Genomic DNA, 19,942 nt, shown 5'->3' on the forward strand with positions numbered 1-19,942 from the left:
TTCCCCATCCCCCAACGTATCAACACCATGCAGAGAAAAAAGGAATTAGATTAACTTGAAGCCTGTATCGAGACAGTTAACTGGCATTGGACAGGACAGATTGGTAGAGACATTTTACAAGAAGTTAGCCAGTAAGAATTTTTCACTCATATTAACTCCACTAGTCTTCCAGCATGGGGTGTAGTGATTGGGGGGGGGGGGGGAGAGAAGGGAAGGAGGTGTAAAGAAGACCTAGGAAGTGATCCCTCAAGAGCCATGAGGGATTTACTGATTAGAGAACCTTACACCTGAGGAGGCACCTCAGATGTTTGAAGGTTGTCCTTGTAGCACCTGACAACCAAACTGTGGCCTTGCATCATTTCCACTAAGTCTGAATTACATTTCCTTTGTACAGTAGCCTTTGCTGCCCATTGTTTCCTGATGCTTTGTAGGCTTATGCTATACAAACCCAATCCATCTGCCAATCAAAGCTTACCAATGGCTTTACCTTTTGCACTGTAGATGATAAACAAATACTGATTTCTTGTACTGCGTGGTATGACTGAGTTAAATATAAGTGTGTGAAAAGTATATAAAGTGTGTCAGACTTTTGAGGGGATTTTGGACCAAGAAAGAAAGGTAGGTTACTTGCAGTGAAGTGCTGGAATATGGGATTCTAAGCAGTCTGGCAAATAAGATTTGAGGGTCTGCAGTGACTCTCTGCAGGCATGCTTTCCTAGGCTGGTCTGCCATTTTAGAGTGGAAGAAGAATCTAGTTTTGATTTAATTTAATCTTCAACTAACAAAATGCCAATGGAAAACAGTTGTAAGTAATATTTTGACAATGTAAAGAATTATACAAGTGCTAAATGTTCTACAAACAAGACTGACTTGTATCCCAGGGATATCGTGAAGTACTAATCACCATTTTACAGATGGGTAATGTATGGCAGTGGGACAAGGCAAGTTGTCCAAGGCCCTACAATAAATCAGTACCACCCTGAAGTTCCTGGATTTGAGTCACATATTAATCCTATTGATCATGTGTTCTCTCCAAGTGGTCTTCAAAATATCTTTATTTTGATAAAAATAAAGACATTTATAAATGCAGTATTATAATTAAACCCCCGACACATTGCAAATAAGTATCTACATAATGGGTCATTAACACAGCACAACTGACTGCATTAGGTGGACTGGACACCTCAGAAGACTAAACAGGATTCCAGCATGCCTGCTATTATTGACAGAAATCAAGGTGATGTCACTAATGAGCTGAAGTTATTACTGAACACTTATCCCATGGTCTGACCCTAATCCAGAACAGATAGTATCCACACAATTTGTATTCATAGATTAAGGCCAGAAGGGACCATTGTGATAATTTCGTCTGACCTCCTGTCTAGCACAGCCCATAACAAAACTTCCAAAATAAGTCCAAGTATATATTTTAGAAAAATATCCTGATTTAAAATTTGAGAGTGATAGAGAATCCACCATGACCCATGATAAGTTGTTCCAATAAATCAATCAATCAATCTCTGTCAAAAAAGTAATGCATTATTTCCAATCTAAATTTTGTCTACCTTCAGCTTCCAGCCATTAGATCATGTCACACCTTTCACTGCTAGACTGAAGAGGCCATTATTAAATATTTTTCCATATGTAGATACTTATAAACTAATTGATTCACCCTTTAATCTCCTTTGTTAAGCTTAATAGATGGGCTCCCTGAGTCTATAACTATTCTAATTGGCCATCTCAGCAGAGGGCCTGCAATGAATGTTTGGCCATGAAAACTGAAATAGCCTCATCTTAAAGGATGGTCTCTCCACAACAGTGATGGGAAACTTCTGCCTGGTCAGTATGCGTTTTGTAGATGAAAGAGAGTGCTTTAGCCCCTAGTGCTACACATCTGTCACTTATAAACACTAAATTCACTAAATGAAAAGAAATGAAGTGAATATAAAACCCACTGGATGTTTTAAAATCAATTTAACTTCTGTATAGTGCCCTATTCTGCAACTTAAGTGACTACCCGAAAATACAGCCTCAAAGTATTTCCGAAAGATTATTTATAAGCACATTTCAACACAGCTTACTGTATCAGTGTATAAACTTCAAGTTTATGTCTCATTGTAATGGACTCTCGACATTTCCACATACCGTAAGCCTACCACACATTTAAGTTACCGCCAATCCTTTCACTCAGGCATTGAGCCCTAGATTAAGATGAAAGCATCTCTAACTATTGTGTTCTTAAAAGCACAATTACTATTAACATGGGTATTGGTGTCAGATGCCTCTAGGCCTATCAGGAGGGCTACAAGAATCAAACAATACACATTTACAAATATTTTTACAATTTACTCAACACTTGCTGTACCTTCTCAATGCTTCCGTGAAGGTCCACCTCGAGTTTGTTCTTCTCTGCTCTAACAGTCTCCAGCATGTGCTGGAGTTTGTCTCTTTCCGCTTTTAATGAGGAACTCTGTTCCTCCAGTTGCTGAATACGTTCATTCTCGCCCTCTGTCTTTTCTCTCAGTTCACTCAGCAATTGATTCCTTTCACCAGAGACTAGGTTTAATTCTTCATTCAACATTTTTATCTATAAAAACATAAAAAAGAATACATACTCTTTGTATGAAAGTTTGTAAAAACCAAACGAAGTTACAGTATCCCCCAAATTTACCACTCTAATAAGCTACAGGAAGTGGCACTGTGAACAAATTCAGGCAAGCATTCAGTCATACCATCTAACAATAGGTAGAGTGAACAGGAGTTTTATCTCTAGTAAAATTATAAGAAGTAACTTATTGGATAAGCGTTCTTTATCCTGGAAAGGAAAGCTAGGCAGCAGTCCTTGCTTTCTTGGTATCACACTTGCCTTCTCTTTTAGTTGTGTTGTTTCTTCTGTTAGTTTTTCTTCAGTCTTCAACAACTCCTTTTCTCTCTCTACCATCAAGTTCTTCTGGGTATCAACCTGCTTTTTCAGCTCCTCATGTAGATTTTCTCTTTCTGCCTGAATTTTTACAGACTGAAACAAGAATTACATGATGATCTTTAAGAGACTTCCTTGTAGTCTATCAATATCAAACCACAAAGAAACAATGTTGGTTATTTTAGGGGTTCTGAAAGAGAAAAGTCAGCGTACTCATTAAGTCTGCTGTTTGGAAACCCTGAAAATTCAGTTTATTCTCAGCTGACACTTCCCATGCTAAAATTCCTCTAGGAATTCCAAAAGGACATTGTATTTGCAAGATGAGTCAATCCTAGCCAATTTTGCAAGGCAAGTGAGGACAAGGATAGTGACTGGAAAAGAGTATGCGTAGACTAGGAAGGATGGTAGGTAAGAGGTTACTTATCCAATTATGGTCATGTATATGTTTGTGTTCATACACACATATGAGAGCAGTTAAAGCGATCTAAAAGGATGTGTACTTGAGTTTTCGTAAGTTAGTCTTCCAGGCATGATCCCCATCCTGTGAGACTTGCTTCGATAGTAAGTTGGAAGGGAATGGAGTGACAATTGGATTGGCTGTCAGTATGTTAGTTATTTATACCTGCACACAAAGACACTTTTAGATGCAAAATTCGGCTGTGTCACCTAGTTTTGCATTGCATCTGGCAAGTGAGTGCATGTCCTCAAAAGAAGATTCTTGAGACACATCCTGATGAGTCTCATTCATAGGACACTGATGCACAGTACCAGCAATCCCAATTGCTAGAGACAATTGGCTAGGGATGTCTACTACCAGGAAATAACTGATGTAAGGAACTCTTGTATCTTTTTGGTCAACATTTTACTATCATGTTAAAGATTTGCAGAATCATTCCTGTTTTTACCCCGGGTGAATTGCATAGATAAGAAGCATTACCTGTTGGTCATGAATAAGGAGAGAAGCCGTGCAGCCACAGAAGTGTTCATAAACATCATTTCAACACAAACCTTAGCGTATCATTGTATTTTCCAGTCTATGTCTCACTATAATGGATTTTCCACTATTTTACATACCTTAAGCCTACCACACATTTAAGTTACCACCAATCCTTTCACCCAGGCAGAGTCCTAGATAAAGATGAAAGCATCTCTAACTATTGAGTTCTTAAAAGCACAATTACTATTAACATGGGTATTGGTGTCAGATGCCTTTGGGCCTATCGGGAGGGCTGCAAGAATGAAACAACATTTTTAAATATTTTTACACTTTACTTGACACTTGCTGTACCTTCTCAATGCTTCCATGAAGGTCCACCTCGAGTTTGTTCTTCTCTGCTCTAACAGTCTCCAGCATGTGCTGGAGTTTGTCTCTTTCCTCTGTTAATGAGGAACTCTGTTCCTCCAGTTGCTGAATACGTTCATTCTCTCCCTCTGTCTTTTCTTTCAGTTCACTCAGCAATTGATTCCTTTCACCAGAGACTAGGTTTAATTCTTCATTCAACCTTTCTATCTATTAAAAACATACAAGGAATACATATTATAATTTTGTTTGGTTTTTCAAATGTTCATATAAATAGTACCCCCCAAAGTTTACCATTCCAGTAAAAGTTACAGGAAACAGCATGGTGAACAGATGTAAGCATTCAGTCAATAAGTCTAAAAATAAAATTTTACCTCTCTTTATTTATAAACACATAACTGAGTTGCCACACCAGATTACCTTTTGAAATGTAACTAAAATTGATAGCCCAACAAAAACATTTACACACAGTGGGCAAGAAATTTCTCTTTGACTTAATGTCTTTGCCATATTCTGAGGGAGACACAAGGTTGGTGAGGTAATCTTTTATTGGACTGACTTCTGTTGGGGAGAGAGAAAGCTTTTGAGCTTATACAGAACTATTCTTCAGGTCCTTCAGGTTCAGAAGTCAGTCCAATAAAAGATATTTCTTTGTTGGGACAGACTTGGACTTGACATGACCCCCGAGTCATCTTGTATGCTCAGCCACCATAAACTAGAAAAAAAAAAAAAAATCTATAGTCAGGAAAATTTGGCCTTGGCTTAGACAGATAAAACAAAATGTCAGCTGCAGCATTACTAACAGGGATAGATACAGTTAAAAAAAAAAATCTTGAGTTTCAGCAAAATTTTTTACTGGTGTCTGATTTTACTGGTGTCTGAGAGAGTTTCTTGGTAGAAGTTGCTTTTGAGGATAAGTACAAATTATGAGGTTTTGCTGTTGCTAGAGAAATAGCCCACTAGGGGTTATTTTGAGAAATTAGACAGAATATTTTGAAAGAGCAGGGAGTCATGATCTACTGCTGATTAAGCATTCCTACCCTGAGAGTGCATCCCACCACCAAGTCATAAAAATAAGCAGACCTTGAGATGTTTTAACAAACTTTGAAAAATGCAAAAGATATATGAGTAGGCAGGTCCTAGGCATGTGACCCTCTGTATAGTCATATTATGTAAAATGATTGATTCATTTTTTTTCCATAGCTACGTTTTGAGTAAAATAATTGGTTAAGGTACAAATAAAAGAAACACTCATTTTAACTATATACACGAATCAGAAGAAAAGCTAGTTGGAATTTAACTCAGACAGTTCAAGAACAAGCTGCTAGAACTTGGATACACTGCATGACACCATACTGTGCAGAAGCCGGAGGCCCAGACAATTCGATCCTGACTGGCCATCAGGAGAACTCAATCTGCTTTATGGAATGGTGATCATTGGAATGCTTGGCATGTGTATTCTGTTGATTAATTGCTAATAAATATAGATTAATAGTATTACTGTGTGAAGGCGCTTTCACTGGAAAAAAGGTCCCACTAACTCAGAGGGCCATTGGACCTGGGGAAAGGGGAGGGTCCCAAAATTGTTCAGGTAACCACCTCACCCACCTTTTCTCTCTAGTAACCATGTTGGTTCCAGGATATAACACCACTGCATATTTTGAAGGAATGAAGTTTCAGAATCGAAAGGAAGGAGAAAAAAAGAGTCAGATATCCAAGTTCATGTTCAACTGTCTTGTACTGAACTGATCTCTTTTGGAGTGTTTCTCTCCTGTCCATTGTCCTAACAACAGCTGGCCACTGATGAGCTAACCAGAAGATATCACCCTTGCTGAAGGATACAGACTCCACGTAGGAAGCTGCCAAGTAGGTTTACTTCACTACTGACAGAATGTCCTTACCTAGAGAAAAGGCAGTCACTTTTAACTCACAGCACCATGACATTTTTACCTTTAAAAAGAATGAGTACTAAGTACTTCCTATCTCTTGTTCTACAAGGTCCTTTGGAAAAAAAGTTCCCATTTGAAGGAATGGATGCATCTTTGTGAGCATGACCACTGATGCACCAGCATCTGATTGCCTGCACTATAATTTACAGTTTTGTTATGCTTTTCTTCAACCTTAGTGTTATCTTTGAGGATGCAGTCAGTATAGAAACTACTAGATGACACAGGATGGGAGTCCTTAAACACCAGGAAGATATTTTCCCTGGGATTAGGGCCATTCTTTTGTCTGGTTTAATGTTATACATAATTTTGGACTCTCTCTGGAACTTCTTGTAAGCAACAGAGTTATTTATATTTTTATATAGGGCTAAGAAGCATAGAAATGAAAATTTTCATTTTTATGCTTCTTAACCAAGTTCCGATAGTTCATGTCATCTGTGGGTGACATCTCAATCACTTTCATGACAGACTGACAGCAAGCTCAGGATTTGGATCTTCCTATAGGAGCAAGCAGGAAGAGGATCCAAGGTATCAGGATGAAGACCGTTGTGAGGCAGATATTCAGGAGTGCTCAGCATCCAGCCAGCTCCCATTGTCCTGAAAACATGCCAAAGACTTTTGAACTTCACCCATAAGAAGTTATTAGTACTAGCAAAGATAACCAAAAAGCTATTTGTCCAGTACGTTGTGTAAGTGTTCTTTATCCTGGAAAGGAAAGGTAGGCAGTAATCCTTGCTGTCTTGCTACAGTACTTGCCTTCTCTTTAAGTTGTGTTGTTTCTTCTGTTAGTTTTTCTTCTGTCTTCAACAACTCCTTTTCTCTCTCTATCATCACATTCTTCTGGGCATCAGCATGCTCTTTCTGACATTTCAGCTCCTCCTGTAGATTTTCCATTTCTGCCTGAATTTTCAAAGACTGAAACACAAGACATTACATCAGGGGTAGGCAACCTATGGCACGCGTGCCAAAGATGGCATGCAAGCTGATTTTCAGTGGCACTCACACTGCCTGGTCCTGGCCACCAGTCTGGAGGGCTCTGCATTTTAATTTAATTGTAAATGAAGCTTCTTAAACATTTTAAAAACCTTATTTATTTTACATAAAATAGTTTAGTTATATATTATAGACTTATAGAAAGAGACCTTCTAAAAATGTTAAAATGTATTACTGGCATGCAAAACCTTAAATTAGAGTGAATAAACGAAGACTTGGCACACCACTTCTGAAAGGTTGCTGATCCCTGCACTACATGATACTTAGACTTCACTGTATTCTATCAAATTGGAACTATAAAAAAGGTGTAAGCACAACTACTCAAGGGTTCTAAAAGAGAACATACTCATTAAGTCTGCTATCTGAAAGCCATGAAAATTCAGTTTATCCTCTATCAATACCTCCCACCTCTAAGGATTCCAGAAGGACACGGTGGCTCTCTTTCTGGAAATGTAATCATTGCCAACTTCAAAAGGCAAATAAGAATATGGATGTACAGTTAAGACAAACTAGTAAATTTGGGTACTAGGAGGTTGTCTTTCAGATGGTTTTCTGAATATAATCAGAAGAGATCACTGAGTGCATGCTCCGTGACCACAGCAAGAATTTTCTCAAGCTCAATGTTCTAACGCTGGGTAAGTAGCAAAGAGTCTCGCACCAGTACACTTCATGGAACAGGTACGTATGTACTTACAGTGCTGTTCTATTAAGATCAACATCTGAATGGAAGAATAATTTGATTACTCGGATCTGTGCACTTGCACCTGTTGTGTGTACAAAAGTATCTCAGCACTTTAAAGCTTGAAGCCATTAATATCCATCAGGAGTTCTACTCTGCTACCCTACTGAAATATTCGGGCTACTCCAATTCCCCATTCCTGTTAAAATCAGTGATTCCAGTTCAGTCTTTGGTAAGTTTCCCTAAAACTTATTATTTCTTACCAGAGTTTAGTGAACTTATAGAAAATAGCTTGTTATTTTGCTTCCATTAACTTCAGAATCTGATTTTCATCACTTGAAAGGTGAAGCCTTTCACTAATACCTGCTTCCAGACAAGGTAGGATTGATGAAGCCAGGTACAACACAATCACAGATAAAACAAAGCATCAACTTCAGTATCTGCTGCGTACATATGCTATGCTTTGAGAGATCATGGCATTGTTTTACTTCTAATATTACAGGGGGGAAAATGTGTTGCCAATTGGTTTCCTTCCTGGGACTAACCTCTCCCCTAATCCAACTCAACCTGGACTGAATTATCCAGGAGCTCAAATCTCCGGTTACCATTAAACATGGATTATTCTACACAGTTGTATTCAAAGTTAAATGCAGAATCACTGTTGTTATATGCTGTTATAGAAACTAAATGTGTACTTCTACAGTTGTAAGAACATTTGTTAACAGGTAGAAGAACGTGCCTAAACACTGGTGCCAGAGTCAAATCTGGATTGCCCTCTGGTGACTGCAAAAAACACAGCCTATGGTAATTGGGGGAGTTATCCTGGCCAAGAGTCAATTTCAGGAATTCAACTGTAAAGCAGTTTAAACCACTCTGAACATTTGCAAGTAAATTTAAGTCCCAAAGAGAGGTTTGATACGTACCCTCTCTTTGTTTTCCTCTATGTCCATCTTTAACTGGTCTCTTTCTGCTCTAACACATGCTAGACTTTGCTGAAACTCATCTCTCTCTTGAGTAACTGAAGAGATCTCCTGCAGCTGTGGACATATACGTTCATTCATTGTTTGTTCAATACGTTCTTTTTCCGCTAGTAGTTTGTCATGTTCACAGGAAACAAGAGTCAGGTTTTCAGATAGCTGAATGACCTAAAAGGAAAACAAGAATTGGAATGATCATCAAGGGTATAGCACACAAAAAAGCTTCATTAAATTCTGTGATTACTTTAAGTGAGAAAAGCTTTTTTTCGACCTAATATACCGATTTTGTTACGAAAAATCCATGTTTGGTGCACACTTCATAGGAATGATTTACCGATAAGTTCATTGGTTTGTTACCAATAGTGTTTTTTATACCATATTAAATGAGATATTTCCTTTATTATTAAACTTTGATAGTAAAACAAAGCAACATTTGACAGATTTCATCACAGCCTAATAAAAGTTTTCAATAGGATTTATCTGAGTAGTTTATGGGTGAAAAATCAACAGTCCAATTTTATGGCCACATGAAAGTGGTTTATAGTTAGGCTTAGAAAAATTCAATTTTTATTTTTTATATTGACAGAAGTTTATTATAAGCATTTTTTCAATTTTTACTGATTTAAATGTTCATAGTTTTAGGAAATTGTGGGGTATGCATCAGACAGTAGTGCGGAGGATCAGACAGTTATTTAATGACAGACATCAAGATTCAAAAAGCTAAATCTCTATAACCATTAAAAACAAGTTGCCAACATCACGTCAAAATATACAAAGTAAATATCCTTAAATCAAAGTAATAAGTTCTCAAGCAGCATTCGTCTTACTTTGCTTAGCTGTAAATTTTGATTGACTTTTTTTGTTGGTTTGTGTGTGAAATAGACGTTTACTGACATTTACTGATAAATATCTAATCCATCCAAGCCTGTTTATAGTTTTACACGTTACTGTCAGGCATATTACCACAATAGATGTATGCATCAGAATTAAAAAAGCTCCTAGAAACTTGAGGTTTTCTATGATAGCCTAAGCGTTTGAGGCTCAAAAAGGACTTTTTAAAATAGTTTAAAGAATGTTTACTAATATGTAGGCATTTGATCCAGAACTACATCAAAAGATTTCCTCCATATAGTTTAAGAAAAAAAAAAAAAAATCTAAGCCTTGTCATACATATTAAAGGGTGAAATCCAGGCCCTAAGCGAAGTCCATGGGAGTTTTAACAATTACTCATATGGAGCCACAATTTCACCCCAAAATTGTTAGTTACACTTATTTACTACAATTCATATTCAATTTGTAGCTGTGAAGTTAGCTATATTAGGTTTTCACTGCCCTTTACATTTTTCAGAAGTACCCAAAGTACCATGTTGGGCAAAGACATATTTTAGTGAAGTTACAAACTGAAATTAGGATTCCACAGATCATAAATTTGCTAAATACAAGTCGGCAGAGAACACAGAAGGCAGTGTTAAACAAATTTTTAATATGATATGTTACATCTTACCTTCTGGTTAAGCTCATTAATTGTTTTCCCTAGCGTCTCTTGAACTTTGGAGAGCTGAGTTTCCTTCTCTGAAATATTTCCTTTCAACTCCTCAATAGTTTCCTGATGCTGTTTGAGAGAGGTATAAGCATTTTTCAGTTCTTCCTGAATCTCTGCATTCTTTAAGCAAAAGACATGAAAAAAAGATTCGTTGAAAGTGAACATTAAGTGTTCTCTTAAAAAAAAAAAAAGTACTATGCCAATGTTCATAAAGATACTTTAATTCTTTTAATACAATTTTAAAATTGGACTACATTTCTTACTATTGTAATTGGTTCCTGGATAGTCTCTCTGAGCTGGTCCCTCTCTATTTGGAGAGTCTCTTGTGTTTTCAGATCATCTCTTTCCTGTGCTACAGTTTTTGTTTCCTGACAATCATGAAGTTTGAGTGCTCTGAAAACTCTTTTCTAGATTCATTGGTTTTCAATTCCTCCATTTCATGCAGCCTCTGCTCTTCCTTCAAGCCAATTATTTGTTCTTGCTGTGTAGACTTTTGTTGTAGCTGTTGGATTTGTTTTATTTTTTTTTTTAATTCGAAGAGAAAAGTCAAAGCAATTCTTTAAACAGCTTATTTGAAGAGGTCGAAGACTACAATATTTGCATATTGGATGAACTATTTAACTTTCATTTATGGCACTGAATGTGACAATGCCAGAGTCAATATTTTGAATCTCTTAAAGATATTAAATCTTTATTGCCATTTATTTTTCTTAATGGAAAAAAAGACATTTATTCATAAACCAGGTAAGTTTTTCTATTATGACAACTGTTTCGTAACGGAAGAATCTAAAATTAAAATTTTTAAAAACAGGTTGGCCGGTTTGCATTTCTGGTAATACTGTACCCACATTTATATCTCCCAGAGATGGCTATGATATAGATGGCATCTCATTGACATCCACTTATACTTTACTGTAGAGAAGATGAGTGACAAGAATCGATTTATTGATGAAACAGTTTAGTTTTCTAAGGTCTAGAACAGGGCAAAAAACCCACCAGTCTTTTGGGATCCAAGAAGTACCCAGAATACAATCTTTTCCCCATGAGCTGGCTGGGGACCTCCTCTGTTGCTCTCGGTTTCAGAGACCAAACTTTGTGAAGCAATATGTTCTTATGAGTTGGGTCACAGAGGTGGGTTGGGAAAGTGGAGGGAGGTGAATTGGATAACATACCCCTCCATTACTGTGCTGAGCAGCCACCTGTCTGACTATCTTTCCAAGAACTTTCAAAGAGGGATAGGGGCTCCCTAAAGGGAGAAAAGAGATATGGTCAGGGTACTGTCCTCAACTGAGCAGTCAAAGGGTACGTCTTCACTTACCGGAGGGTCCGGTGGCAGGCAATCGATGTTCTGAGATCGATCCTGGAAGTGCTCGCTGTCGACGCCGGTACTCCAGCTCGGCGAGAGGAGTACGCGGCATCGACGGGGGAGCCTCCCTTCTGCGTCTGGACCCGCGGTAAGTTCGGACTAAGGTACTTCGAATTCAGCTACGTTATTAACGTAGCTGAATTTGCGTACCTTAGTCCGAAGTCGGGGCTTAGTGGGGACCAGGTCAAAATTATTGCTTCATAGTCAAAAAATGTCTAGTGAGAATTGCCTGCTGAAGAAGATACTGACTGGTGACATCAAGGAGGCCTAGATGTCTCTTGGAAGCATCCTGTGACCTCTGCTGAAAGGAAGATCTGAAGTAAGGCCTGGTCTACACTAGGCGTTTATGTCGAAGTTAGCGCCGTTACATCGAATTAACCCTGCACCCGTCCACACCGCGAAGGTATTTAGTTCGACATAGAGGTCTCTTTAATTCGACTTCTGTACTCCTCCCCGACGAGGGGAGTAGCGCTAAATTCGACATGGCCATGTCGAATTAGGCTAGGTGTGGATGGAAATCGACGCTAATAGCTCCAGGAGCTATCCCACAGTGCACCACTCTGTTGACGCTCTGGACAGCAGTAAGAGCTCGGATGTTCTGAACTGCCACACAGGAAAAGCCCCGGGAAAATTTGAATTTGAATTCCTTTTCCTGTCTGGCCAGTTTGAATCTCATTTCCTGTCTGGACATCGTGGCGAGCTCAGCAGCACTGGCAACGATGCAGAGCTCTCCAGCACTGATGGCAGTGCAATCTCAGAATAGAAAGAGGGCCCCAGCATGGACTGATCGGGAAGTCTTGGATCTCATCGCTGTGTGGGGCGATGAGTCCGTGCTTTCCGAGCTGCGATCCAAAAGACGGAATGCAAAGATCTATGAGAAGATCTCTAAAGACATGGCAGAGAGAGGATACAGCCGGGATGTAACGCAGTGCCGCGTGAAAATCAAGGAGCTGAGGCAAGGCTACCAGAAGACCAAAGAGGCAAACGGACGCTCCGGATCCCATCCCCAGACATCCCGTTTCTACGAGGCACTGCATTCCATCCTCGGTGCGGCCGCCACCACTACCCCACCACTGACTGTGGACTCTGAGGATGGGATAGTGTCCACGGCCGGATCCTCGGACATGTTAGCGGACGGGGAAGATGAGGAAGGAGATGAGGAGGACGAGGCAGTCGACAGCGCTCACAACGCTGATTTCCCCGACAGCCAGGATCTCTTCATCACCCTTACAGAGATCCCCTACCAACCCTCCCCAGCCGTTACCCCGGACACAGAATCTGGTGAAGGATCATCCAGTAAGTGTTGTAAACATCTAAACATTTATTTGTAACAGAACATGAATATTAACAATTTAAAAAATGGGTTTCTCATGATTAGTTTGATTAACTTTACGGTTCAGTCATGGGCAGTGCAACTATTGAAAAAAAAATCTAGCAATGTCCGGTTTTGCATGATTGTCCTGCCCAAGCCGCTCTACTGTTTAGTCCCTGCTACTGCAGCTACAGTAAGATGCAGTCTATATGTCCGGGGATGGAGCAGAAATCCTCCTGGGACATCTCAAGGAAGCTCTCCTGCAGGTAATTTGAAATCCGCTGCATTAGGTTCTTGGGGAGAGCGGCCTTATTGGGTCCTCCGTAGTAGGACACGTTGCCGCGCCACGAGACTAGCAAGTACTCTGGAATCATTGCTTGGCACAGCATGGCGGCATACGGCCCTGGTCTTTGGAGGCTTTCCCGGAGCATTCTCTGTCTGTCGCTCTCAGAGATCCTCATGAGGGTGATGTCGCTCATGATGACCTGCTTTGAATGAGGTAGGGGAATGTTAGTGTTGGGACTGCTTTACCGTTCCTTTACAGAACTGTAACCGCTGGTTTGCAGCCACGCGGTGGAGGCGGGAGAGGGTCAGCCGAAAGGGATCGTTCCCGGGGACAGCCGCGAGGGTGTGGGACAGGAGCAGACTTCCTGCTTGCCGGATTGCTGGCAGCAGGGACCGACATTGATTTCAATGTGAAATGAGGCCATTGCTAATATTAAAGTTTTAAGCTGCCACGAATCTACGGCTTACCATGTCTGCGTGCAAGAGCAATTCCGTTGTCCTGACACGGTTCTCAAATGTGCTCTGCAAAACCCCAGGCACTGAATGCGAAGGCCGAGAATTCGACCTTGTGCTGAGTGCGCATGTGATAGGTGCTGTGCATGGTCCTGTTCACAGAGAAAGACTATGTTCTTTGTTCACAACTACATTTATCTTTCTGAGGAATTCACTCCCTTTTTCCCATTCCCACAGCCCCATCTGCGACTGTCTCACAACCTAGCCTGTCATCACACTCCCAGAGGCTAGGGAGGATTAGGCATAAGAAGAAGAGGACACGGGAGGACATGTTCTCAGAGCTTATAGCCTGCTCCCGAGCCCAGGCAGCACAGCAGACCCAGTGGCGGGAGAACTTGTCCCAAATGCACCAAGCCAACATGGATCGGGAGGAGAGGTGGCGTCAGGAAGACCAGCAGGCGACTCAAACCCTGCTTGGACTACTGAGGGAGCAAACGGACACGCTCCGGCGCCTTGTGGATGTTCTGCAGGAACGGAGGCAGGAGGACAGAGCCCCGCTGCAGTCCATCTCTAACCGCCCTCCCCCGCCACCAAGTCCCATACTCCCTTCACCCAAAGTGCACAGAAGGAGAGGCGGCAGAGTCCCTGCTAACTCTCACTCCACCCCTGCAGAGAGCTCGAGCAGCAGAAGGCTCTCATTCCCCAAAGTTTGACAAGTTCTTTCCTTCCCGCCTGACACAAGCCCCCGTCCAAGTTTCACTTCCCAGTTCCATGTGTAGTTGATAATAAAAAATATGTTTCTGTTAACTACTGTTTCCATCATGTTCTTTTGGAGGAGGGGGGGAAAGGGGGTTGGTAATTGGACAGGACAGTCACCTTTGGCAGGGTACATAGTCGGGGGCAGGCACAGCAGCAGGGCACATACATAGTGCAGTGATGCAGTGACTACTTACCCTGGTTAGTCTGGGAGGTTGTTTTCATGTTATGTGGTGGAGGGTGGGTTGCTCTGTGACTTTGTGGCAGGGGAGGGCAGTTAGAGATCTTAAGCGGCGGTCCTTAGGCAGGATCACAGAGCCACACAGCAGGGGATCTGTAACCGTCCTCCCCCTGCCACAAAGTCACATAGACCCCCCATACACACAGTCCCTATCAGGAGGGGTGACAGGCTCCGTTGAAACAACCATCCCACCGCAGCGGAGCCTGTCAGTCCTTGAGTTTAGAAGCTGCATTCGCGCGACTACACTACACCCGCTCCGCACCACAGTCTGCGTCCGTTTTAAAAAATTCCCGCGAAAACAGTATTAAAGAAAACGGTGTGCTTTAACAAAGTAGAACTATTTTTATTTTGAAACGTGTGTTGGAAGTGGGGTGAAGGGGGTATGTAACTGGATAGGATAGTCAACATGAACTGGGTAAAGAAACGGGGGCAGGTTCGGCTTCTCTGTACACAAACTTTAAAGTCACAGGTTACCCTGCTCACTCAGGAACTTTGCTTTCAAAGCCTCCCGGATGCACAGCGCTTCCCGCTGGTCTCTTCTAATCGCCCGGCTGTCTGGCTGTGAGTAATCAGCAGCCAGGCTATTTTCCTCAACCTCCCACCCCGCCATAAAGGTCTCCCCCTTGCTCTCACAGAGATTGTGGAGCACACAGCAAGCTGCTATAACAATGGGGATATTGGTTTCACTGAGATCACAGCGAGTCAGTAAGCTTCTCCATCTCCCCTTGAGATGGCCAAAAGCACACTCCACCACCATTCTGCACCTGCTCAGCCGGTAGTTGAAGAGTTCTTTTTCAGTGTCCAGGGCACCTGTATAGGGCTTCATGAGCCAGGGCATTAGCGGGTAGGCTGGGTCCCCGAGGATGACTATAGGCATCTCCACATCCCCAACAGTTATTTTGTGGTCCGGGAAGTAAATACCTTGCTGCAGCCGTCTAAACAGACCAGAGTTCCTGAAAACACGAGCGTCATGAACCTTGCCCGGCCATCCCACGTAGATGTTGGTAAAACGTCCCCTGTGGTCCACCAGTGCTTGCAGCACCATGGAAAAGTAGCCCTTTCTGTTAATGTACTGGCTGGCCTGGTGTTCCGGTGCCAGGATAGGGATGTGAGTTCCATCTATGGCCCCACCGCAGTTTGGGAATCCCATCGCTGCGAAGCCATCTATGATCGCCTCCAAGTTTCCCAGGGTCACTACCTTTGGTAGCAGTACATCAACGATTGCCTTGGCTACTTGCATCACAACAACCCCCACGGTAGATTTGCCCACCCCAAACTGGTTCGCGACTGACCGGTAGCTGTCTGGCGTTGCAAGCTTCCAGAGGGCTATGGCCACTCGCTTCTGGACAGTCAGGGCTGCTCGCATCCGGGTGTCATTGCGCTTCAGGGCAGGGGACAGCAACTCACAAAGTTCAAGGAAAGTTCCCTTCCGCATGCGGAAGTTTCGCAGCCACTGTGATTCATCCCAGACCTGCAGCACTATGCGGTCCCACCACTCAGTGCTTGTTTCCCGTGCCCAGAATCGCCGTTTCACAGCATCAACATGACCCATTGCCACCGTGATGTCCTCGGCGCTGGGTCCCCTGCTTTCTGAGAGGTCTGTGCTACTCTCAGACTTCAGGCCATCACCGCGTTGACGTAGCCTCCTCGCCTGACTTTTCTGCATCTGCCTCAGGGCAACCTGTATGATAAGCTGCGAGGCGTTGAGAGCGGCCACAACTGCAGCGATGGTTGCAGCGGGCTCCATGCTCACAGTGCTGTGGCGTCCGCGCTGTCAATGACTGGAAAAGTGCGTGAAATGATTTCCCGCCGGCGCTTTCAGGGAGGGAGGGAGGGCGGGAGTGATGGACGGATGACGACAGTTACCCAAAAGCACCCTGGCCCCTTTTTTTTTTACCCAGAAGGCATTTGCGGCTCCACCCAGAATTCCAATGGGCGGCGGGGACTCCGGGAACTGTGGGATAGCTGCCCTCAGTGCACCGCTTCCAATGTCGACGCTTTCCCCGTTAGTGTGGACTCACAAAGTCGAATTACTGTCCTTAGTGTGGACACACACGTTCGACTTTGCAATATCGATTCCAAAAATTCGATTTAAGTAAAATCGAACTACTCTCGTAGTGTAGACAAGGCCTAAGGTTGAGGTCCAAACTGTTTCCTCTTTGTTGCTGGAGTGCAGAACCCCAGTGGATGGAGTCACTTGGGAGATTTTAAGGTGCGCACAGTGTCTTCTGTTTTCTGAGCTAAGACCCTTCAAAGGGAAAATCTTCAGTTGTATATTGCCAAAAGTGCTTTGAAATTGTAGCTCGAGCATTGAAGCCTACAAAGGTGGGTGTACTTTAGAAGCTTCCAACAAAACCAATAAACAAGGTGGCTGGAATGTCAGAGAGGAGATCGGAGCACTTTGTTCCTACAAATGTTGAGGGCACTGACCGTGCTGCCAGTGCCAAACGCATTGCAGCTGCCATTGCAGGTGTAACAGTGGAGAGTCCAGTAAGGTAAGGCACAGAAGATCCATGGCATTCAGTAAGGACTGTGGAGTCAGAGGCACTGAGCTAAGTAGGTGTTAAATGACATTGCCAGCTGTGCTGACCGCATCTCAATCAGGGGTGCTTAAGAAGGACTTGTAAAAGGTGAAGACACCAGTCTCAACAGCCCCCGAAGGAGGCAAAGTATGATATTGCCCCAGGAGGAACTAGTGAGTGCCTATGCCTATGAGAGAGAGGCTTTGATACTGCACCAAGGGACTTGCTGGAAGCCGCCTTATGAAGTGAAGACTGGGATTTCAATTGCCTGTCAGAGCTGGAAGGATGCTTAGGACACTTTGACGAGGTCACTGAAGAGGACAAAAAGCAGCACTCGTCTCCAGATTTGTGCTTTGAATCCAGAGCAGCTGCAGGGGCATTCTTGAGTTCGTCTTCTCATGATCAGGGTCCAGTTCTGAAGAGGGATGAGTTGCCCACTTCGTAAGAGGAACTTTGAGGTGGAAATCCCTCTGTTTTTACATTCTGATAGGGAAGGAGGTACAAATAAGGTCCATCTCCCTCACATGCTCCTCACCCAGACAAATTAAGCAGCTTCTGTGCCTATCTGTGACAAAGGCCACACGCATGGGCATGCTGCTTAAAGACTGGGGATTTTTTCCATACCAAACTCACAAGACTACCTAAACTAATTTTTACTATTGAACTAACTATACACAAAAACCAAGATTAATTGAAAGCTGGTGAACCAAAGCCAATAGTTACTGGGCGCACCAACTCTCACCATGAGCAGTGAGGAAAAAAAACAGAAGGAGGTAGCAGACATGTCCCTTATATGCCCTTGCCTCAGCACATGAGCAGAGAAGAGGCACATCTGTTGCCTAGTGGAACTGCTGGCAAAATTGATGGAATTGGACACATGTACACTTATACTGGAATGTATATGTGCACAATTCCTTAGAGAACAGTTAACTCCTTTAGAAGGAGAAAAAGGTCTTGTGTTTTGAATGCTGTTATTACTCTTCAAATAAGTGATTAAATACTATCAAATGCTGGCGAAATTTGGAAAATAGTTATTAGGAAATCAGACTTCTCAATAGTTACCGGTGAAGTGCATTCCTCACACTGTTTCTTTTCCACTTGCAGCCTCTCCAACTTTTTCAGCAATACAGTCTTTTCTTGGGTAAGAGACAAGATTTGTTCTTGTAGCAAAGGAAGTTGATCACTTTCTTCCGGGTGTTTAATATTAACTTTTTCTTCAAGGAATTGGTCTCTCTGTAAAGTGACTTGTTTTAGCTCCTCAGTCAGCTGCAATATCTAAAAAGACAAGGTATCCAACAGGATAGCATTCATTCAAAGACTTAGAGAAAAAAATTAAACATGAATGACATTTATTCACTCCGCTATTTAATACCAAGGCAGGAATTTGACCCCAACGAATGATAAAAAGACCTGGACCACCCTTCTTTTACACCTCACTTGCTCAGTCACCTTCCACAGCCTTACCACAATTTAGCTAACAGATGTCCTACTACTACAACATCTTGTTTGAAGACCTGATGATCTGAAGAATATGGGAAGAGCCAGAGGAGTAAATGGTAAAGGTACAGCTCCTAGAGGGAGTTCCCTTCTTGATCCCAGTTACTGACTAGAAGGTTTCAAGGACAATGATTAAGATGAGGAGATTGTGCAAGATAGGCATTGGCGACCTATTTTCACAAATCTAAAATTTTAAACCAAGATGTGACTTGACAGTGTTATTTTCAAATTTGAATTGACATCTTACCTTGAGCTCTAGCTCACCAACAGTTTCTCCTAGAGTATCTTGAACATTTAGAATCTCAGATCTTTTCTCTGAAATATCTTTCTCCAACTCCTCAACAGTCTTCTGGTACTGCTTGAGAGAGCTTTGCGCATTTCTCAGTTCTTCCTGTGCCAGGATGTTCTTTAGTACAGGAGGAGAATTATACATGTCAAAATGAACTCATGTCACATCAGTAACTATTCTGTTGGAAGAGGTTTTATTACAGGTTCCTTTTCCATCTTATCCTCCACCATTCCTTATCTTTCACTACTATTTCTAGGCATTTCTATAGCATTCCCCACCGCTTCACAATTATTCATTTTGATTAACATGAGTTTCTTACCGTTGCAATTGTCTCCTGTATATCCTCCTTGAGCTGGTCTGTCTCACTTTGAAGGGTTTCTTGTTTTTGCTTTAGGTCATCTCTTTCCTGGATTAGAATTTTGATCTCTTCTTGACTTTCATGGAGTTTCTGAGCAATTGTCAGTTTCTCCATCCTCTCGGCCTCCATTCTAGATTCATTAGTTTTTGATTTCTCTTTTAGTTGCTCCATTTCACTCAACTTCTGCTGAGCTTGACTGAGCTCTTCTTTCACACCAAAAAGTTGTTCCTGCTCAGCAGTCTTTTCTTGCAATTCTTGGATCTTGCTGGAGAGCTTTAGTTTGTAAGAAAGTCCAAGCATATTAAAGGTTATAATGGAGAGTCAAATACTGTGTTCAAACATTCTTCCCCAACCCTGTATGTATTTGCCTTTTAATAGAAAGCACAGTTTTCATTAACTGACAATTGCATCCTGTCCATCCTAGTTCCTGGATTACATTCTTGCCCAATCTAAATAAAAAAGTGCATTCCTATATATGACCTCATGCATCAGTTTCAGTGCCAGA

At 42.0% G+C, this 19,942-nt stretch overlaps 1 protein-coding gene across 1 annotated transcript in view; it reads right to left on the reverse strand.

The window, feature by feature from the left end:
- The window catches only part of CENPE (centromere protein E), an 89,688-nt gene that overhangs the window by 26,335 nt on the left and 43,411 nt on the right, over positions 1-19,942 (reverse strand). The window contains exons 24-32 of the mRNA XM_034772563.1: positions 19,399-19,710; positions 19,038-19,196; positions 18,356-18,568; positions 10,320-10,478; positions 8,762-8,983; positions 6,923-7,081; positions 4,209-4,430; positions 2,867-3,016; positions 2,366-2,587 (exon numbers count right to left, since the gene is read on the reverse strand). Of these exons, the coding sequence (XP_034628454.1) occupies positions 2,366-2,587; positions 2,867-3,016; positions 4,209-4,430; positions 6,923-7,081; positions 8,762-8,983; positions 10,320-10,478; positions 18,356-18,568; positions 19,038-19,196; positions 19,399-19,710 (1,818 nt within the window). The remainder of the gene's footprint in view (positions 1-2,365; positions 2,588-2,866; positions 3,017-4,208; positions 4,431-6,922; positions 7,082-8,761; positions 8,984-10,319; positions 10,479-18,355; positions 18,569-19,037; positions 19,197-19,398; positions 19,711-19,942) is intronic.

The sequence above is a fragment of the Trachemys scripta genome, chromosome 5 (assembly GCF_013100865.1).
Source record: "Trachemys scripta elegans isolate TJP31775 chromosome 5, CAS_Tse_1.0, whole genome shotgun sequence".
In the NCBI taxonomy this organism is placed as follows: domain Eukaryota; kingdom Metazoa; phylum Chordata; order Testudines; family Emydidae; genus Trachemys; species Trachemys scripta.